Source organism: Talpa occidentalis, unplaced genomic scaffold (genome assembly GCF_014898055.3).
Source record: "Talpa occidentalis isolate TD23 unplaced genomic scaffold, MPIMG_talOcc4v2.1 talOcc4.8, whole genome shotgun sequence".
Lineage (NCBI taxonomy): Eukaryota > Metazoa > Chordata > Mammalia > Eulipotyphla > Talpidae > Talpa > Talpa occidentalis.
Window position 1 is genome coordinate 12,616,834 of NW_023605194.1, and position 6,640 is coordinate 12,623,473.

The window sequence follows — 6,640 nt, forward strand, 5'->3', positions numbered from 1 at the left end:
CTACTTAATGTTGTCATTGTAGTTTGGAAGCAGCCACAGACAATGTGTCATTGAATGGGCATGGCCATGTACCAATAAAACTTTATTCATAAACACAGGTTGTGGGCTGCATTTGCCCTATGGGTAGTACTTTGCCCATTCCTGATGTATAATGCAGTTTGGGTGCTGTAGAAGAAATCTATGACCAGGAACTCACAGAACACCGTATTCTTTTGTTTTATAGTAACCTGATTGTATTGACTATTGCTAGATGCATAAATGTCATTTAACTAGCTGGGAAAAAGAATTAGTGATTCAAATTTTGAAGAGTTTAGGCTGGCATTCTTTTGCCTTTGTAAATTTCCTACAATATATGAAAACATGAAAGTAACATTCCCTCTCTCAAACACAGATTTAACCTCTTTAGCTTCTAAGTAAAGATGCTAAGGATATATTTTAGAGGTTGAACTGCTTAGTTTGGCTCCAGAGCTGACTCTCTTTGCAGCTCTGGTTACAAACAACATTTTCCCTGACATGTACCAGCTCTAGTACCGCCCCAGGAAGCCCACAGAGCCCAGCGGACCTCCACACCTGGAGATGCCAACTTTTGTCTGGGGTCCGTTCTATCTTCTGCTTCTGAGCTGAACATGACAGAGCTTGGCCCACACAGCAGTGTCTGAGCAACACTGGGTGGTTGGGGGTCACTGCCCAAGCTCGGAGTGAGATGTCCTTGCATGCTGAGAATTTGAGCAGTGTAGATACCCCTCTCCAGCAGCCCCTGCCCTACTGAGGCCTATGGCAAGTGAGCCCAAGCATTCACTAGGCACTAACTGGTTTATGGCAGCTCTCCGGATTCACGTTTCTCAGAGCACTGCAGGAGACCTGCTGGCCTCTGGAAGGTATGATTTGCAAAAGAGAGGCACCATTCTAGTCAAGGTAAGACTGGGTCAACTGTACCCCCTCTCCCGCCCCATTTGGGTCTCTGATGGAGATTCTGAGAACTGACAGGATGAGTGAATTTCCAGGCTGTGGTGCATGGAGACCATCCAGGCCCAGGCAGAGGCTTTGTGAATGCTTTGTCTTCTTTTTGCCACAAAGGGCCTCCTGGCTTCCATGTGAACACCCTGTCTGGTCTCCCGCACAAAGCAACCACAGAGATGGCCCAGGAATCGCAGTGCCTTCCTCTCCCCCATGTCCCTTCTCTCGAGTCTGAGGGCTTGGGTGGGGAGTAAGAAGCCCACTTGTTTGAAAGTACTGGGATCTCATCTCTGTCCATTTAAGTATCCCTTTGCTTGCCCTCTGCCTTGTCCCTTTGCTCAGCCTGTCAGCCTGCCACTGAAATGTACATTCTCATCTTTCTGTTAAGCACTGGCCTTTTTGGGTGTGGGGGTTGGGAGCTCCTCTTGAGAGGTCATGATGGGAATGGTGGGCGGTCACCAGGACAAAGCTGATCTCTGTGAACTGGCTCTCGCCTCTTAGCCCGCAGCTCACAGTCCATCATGACTTCACCGACTATCAGCAAAGTCAGGGAAATGGGCCTTTTCCACCCCGAGGCAGCCCCTATCTGGCTGCAAATACTTCTTAATTAGCAAGCAAGGGAGTCGGAGCTGTCTTCTCAGAGGCCACTTCAGCCTCTTCCCGGGATTGAATCTCCTTAGTCTCCCACAGGGCAAAGGCAAACAAACAACTTTCTGGTTGAGAGGCAAGGAAGGCTTCACTATTCCACTCCCTGCATTTGCTGAGGAGGAAGATAAAGTCCCAGAAATCTTCTGAGGTGAGTATTTTCTTTAAAGATGTTCATGGAGTCCCATGCATTCAATCACCCTTAGGTGTCAAACCACACCTAAGGGTGTCGTTCATGCGCACTTAATAAGCCTCCAGTAGGGGGAGCCGTGTAGCTGGGAGCCATGTAGCTGGTCTCTTCCTGCAGGGGAGTTTGCGCCCAGAGGCTGGTCCAGCACAAAAGTGGGATTGGATCAGGTGGATCTGGTGAATTCATTTTCTGGGACACTGACCCTGGGCTGTTTCTCCCAGCCCTGCCAGGAAACCTCCTCTAGTTATCAGATGTTTCCGGCCCATTAGCTTGCAAATTTGCAAAGAACCCCACATCAATCTGAGAGCAGAGAAAGCTGGAGGAGGAAGGTGGGAGGCCAGGGACTCTGGCCCAATGATTACACCCCACCTTCCTTTGCAAGGTGGCTGCTGCTAACCTGGGGTGCTTGTTTTTCTTATCAGCTAATCAGCCTGGAAGGAGCTGGGAGCCCTTATCAGGAGGTATCTCAGGAACCTGTGGAGAGGATCAGCTCTAAGTGAAACCAAAAGGACAGGTTATTCCAAGCAGGCAGGACCTTTGCTATCAGTCACTGAAAGGCCCGGCCCTGAGCTCCACTTCCTCTGGAACGCACCTTCCAAATGGATGGCATCTTGTTCTCAATTTACTGCTTGATTTCTCTCCTATTCACCGAACAAAGGATGCAATCAGGGCTCAGATTTTAGGTGGAATTTTCATTCATTATGAAGTGCTGATTTTGTTTTTAATCTCCAGCAGACAAACATGATCCCATACATTCTGCCATGAATATATTCCCCTTTATGTGAAGAATAGGATTCCTGTAGGCTCATGCTATGGATCTTGGAATAGAACTGCTAGTGCATCCCAGTGCTTCTTCATCCCTTGCAGCTCCTCACATCCACACAACTTTGGTGGTTGTCCCAGAATACGGCAGAGCCACTTGAATGCTGCATCGAATTTGAGACCTTTTCCTGTTGATTTTCCAAGACTGAAGAATGAAAATCATTGAGACCCAGAAATGGCTCCTTTTTACTAGACCCCTGAGTGTCTTTGTGGGGACAATTTTAGAGCTCTATAGAGAGAAATAAACAGTGTTTTGATTAGTTGAGAACCTCACACAGCTTTTGGTGCAACTCTTGCTTTTCTCCAGGGAAAAAGATGATGCAATCAGGGCAAGAGAAGTGCTTTCTCCAATAGTCCCAACTCCACTGAGCTCCTAAGTGTGCCCGTCTGTGGGACTTTTCCTCTGCCCCGAGGTGGGCAACTGGACTCCATGACCTTTGCAGACTCTGTTTTCTAGAACATGGTTCCATTTTCATTGTGGTAGGCTCTGCTCCTCCCCACAGGCCTTCAGTGTAAGGCCTGAGAACTTTCCACCGATGCTTAGGAGGAGGGAAGGCAGAGGCATTAATATGAAGGGGACAAGAAGACTCCCCCTCCACCTCAGTGTGGAAACAGTGGGTCAGAATCTTTCTTCTCATGCCTCACAATTTCTCCCCTTGTTTGGGATCAGAACTTCCAGGGTTCCCAATACTTGCTCACCATGAACAGGAACAAAGCTCCCATCCATATATCCATCCATCCACCCACCCACCTATCCATCCATTTCATTAATTCAAGGAACATTTATTGACCATTCACTCTGTGCCAAGTACCACACTGGGGAACATAAGAGAACATTCAACTCTCTTTGATCTTTGGCTCTCAGACTAGTTGGAGAGGAGGCATAAAGGGTAATGATGCAATATATTAAGGACAATAGAGATATGTACAGAAATGTAGAGTGTAAATGACCAAACCTGGTCTTTTGCTCAAGCCCTGAAAGCCAAATTCTGAATTATGAGGATTGTCTTCACTTGAAGGAGTTTTATTTGAGATGGCCATGAAGGAAATTGGCAGGATAGGCACCCCAAAGCAACCAGCACCCTAAATGGTGGGAATGCTGGGTGTTTAGAAGGGGCAAAAATTGTGAGGGGCCCAGGGATTCACATCTGAGGAGGTGTCCGGCAGTCGGGGTGACAGGAGTCAAGGTGTGTGAGTTTCCCAACAGAATGTTTTCTCAGCAATCAAAAGATGTTTGTTTCTGATCCACTGTCAACTCAGACAGACACAGGGCATTTTATAGGGGTGTAACACCATCAGTTTGCCAAGTTTCCAGGAGCGCAGGTAGAGTCAGTTAGCAGTTAACAGTTAACAGTTAATCCTGGAGAGGGAATGTGATTTGGTGCATGAACAGCCCCCAAGAGGGAATGCAAAAGCATGGTCTGGGGTTAATTCTACTTATTCCTAATTTTTAATCTACAAGTGGTTACTGTTGTAAAATGGAGGAGATCTGGCTACAGAAGTAACTCAGCCATCCAATATAGCTACCTTAAAAGAACATTAGAAAGTGGGCCTCCCCGGTGGCGCAGCGGTTGAGCGCTGGGTTGCGAAGCTGCCCACAGCCTCTGCGGTGCCGGTTCGATCCCCGGCTGCTCCCCGGCCACCAGAGGAGGGTCCCACATGGCGCGCAGACCTCTCCTGCCGCTCGCTGCTCCCCTCAGCAGTGTACTTCGGTCCTTCTGCCTGCTCTGCTCCCTGCTCTGGCTCTGGTGAATTCTCTCACCCTCCCGTGCTTCTGACTGTACCCAGTGCATGCATAAACAAAACAAACAAACAAATAAATAAATAAATAAAACATGCCTCTATAAAAAAAAAAAAAACATTAGAAAGTGATACACAGAGGTGGGGTGGGAATTAGTCATTATCTATTATTATCCCATCTTTGTGTTTGTATGGTGTGTGTCTTCTCCCTTCCAGCCCTAGCCTACATGTTTATACAAATTATATTCGTGTAATACTTAATAACATCTGTCTTTATCATTGAATATTGTAACATAAACATTCGGCATCCATATATACACTAACACCACACATATGTGCACATAACACACATTCACACATATGCATATATATATACACACATGTACATACATATATACTGAGTACACATACTTCTATACATGTATATCTATTGATCCATTGATAAAGATAAATATATGTGAGAGCTACATCCATAGAGCTATAGATCTATATCTTGCTATCTAACTATGTGTCTGTCTATGATCTATCATCATTCATCTAACTATAGAGAGAGACAGTGTCTTCAGGGCTCATAACCAGAAATTTTAATAAGAACAATTTCCTAAAATCTATATCCAGTAATTTTTCTATGTGAACCAAGTATACCTAAGGGAGAATACACTCTTTCCTCCTCTAGATGTCTGTGTTACGTTTTAGCACTAACAGGAATTTACAAGAGCAATTGTTTTGAGTGTGCTTTTCCTTAATTACCTAAGAGAGAGGGTTACTTTAGGTCAAAACACCTCCAGTCTCTGGTGATAGACATCAGAGCTTTAGCAACAGGAGTGATTAAAAAGATTTGCCCCCAAATGTTTAGCGTATGTATTGGCTTTACACCTTCGCATCTGAAATCCAATACTGGAATTTTGGAAATACAAATGTGGGCTAGAATGATCAAAAGGCTGTGGTACATGTGAGTCTAAGAACCCTCAGTTGTAGAAACCCCAGAGAGGGTCAAGGAATTGGCTGTCAACACGAGAAATCAACACGGCATGCTATTGTCATTGGTTATTTATTTTAAGGCATTTTATTTCATCGCGTCAGGTAGAGATACAAGATCATTAAACAGGAAAAAAAAAAAAAGCAAAGCTAATACAATGTTTTACTCTGAGAGCCAAGGATTTGACTAGGACTATGCATATGCTATATTTAGGAGTTTTTTTTATTAGAACCAATAAAATAAATCTTTTGTTCTTCCTGGCTACAAGAATTCTGAATTCACAGGAAGAAGAAATCCCAAACTGGCTGGAGCAGCAGTCTCAAGACAGTCAAGCCTACCATGAGTCATTTTAATCTAGCCTAATACTAAACAAACTTGCACTTCATTTCTCCAGAGATTTGAGAACTAGTTTCATTTCTGAGCTCATTAACAAAGTTGTATTAGAGTAGCCAAACTACAGATCTCAACACTTTTCAAACACGTGGAACATAGATACAAACAGACATGTTTCACAGCGAGAGGCCACTGATGAGGTCTGCATGACACTAAAAACACAGAAAATTGGCTTTTCTTATCACACTCCAGCTTCTCACCTCCATCTGGGATCCATGGTGTATTCTCAAGATCTGTCAATTTTCCTCCAGGATTGGTTTGTTCAACTGTTGTTTTATTGACAGTGTAAAACATCACTATCACCTTACTCTGGACCAGTGGTGTTGGCCATATTTGCAACTGTGTTTTTGATTTGTTTGTTTCTAATGATCCTAAGTTAATAAAACAAAATCAGATATGGGCTTGAATGTTTCAGTAAGGGCTAAGTGAGGTCTGCTCATTCTGCACAAATGAAGGTGTCTTAGCAGGGCACACAGACAGAGCATCAAGGCACATGGCAGGCAGACAAGCTTCTGAGAACCCGTCCATCACTATAGTCATGCGTCAAGCTGCAGCTTCATTTAGACAAGCCATGTCATGAACTTGAATTCATGATAATGTGAGTTTTATTCTTTTTGTGGTTTTAATGCTATTTAATTTTTTTTTTTTTGGTTCTAGAAATATATACCAGCTATAAAGATAAGGAGTTTATGCCTACAACATGTCTACATATATTAAAAGAAATCCTATCACCTAAAGCAAATTAGGTCAGCAATTGGGGATTCTTGAGAATCATTTTTCTTCATATTACTTAGATTTGAACAAAGCTACTATATTCCACTCTGATTTCCACATCACTGCCAGACCAGATGTGGTCCTTAGATAAGTATCACAGCATCCATGACACTGGCTTCCTCTGGCGAACGTGGCTGTCC

General features: G+C 44.2%; 1 protein-coding gene across 1 annotated transcript in view; it reads left to right on the top strand.

Annotated features, from left to right (window-relative positions):
• Nucleotides 1-6,226, top strand: part of LOC119233656 (guanylate cyclase 2G-like) — a 39,299-nt gene extending 33,073 nt beyond the window's left edge. Inside the window, exons 20-22 of the mRNA XM_054690114.1 lie at nucleotides 824-915; nucleotides 1,648-1,753; nucleotides 6,194-6,226. Of these exons, the coding sequence (XP_054546089.1) occupies nucleotides 824-915; nucleotides 1,648-1,752 (197 nt within the window). The 3' untranslated portion in view covers nucleotide 1,753; nucleotides 6,194-6,226. The remainder of the gene's footprint in view (nucleotides 1-823; nucleotides 916-1,647; nucleotides 1,754-6,193) is intronic.
• Nucleotides 6,227-6,640: the final 414 nt, after the last annotated feature.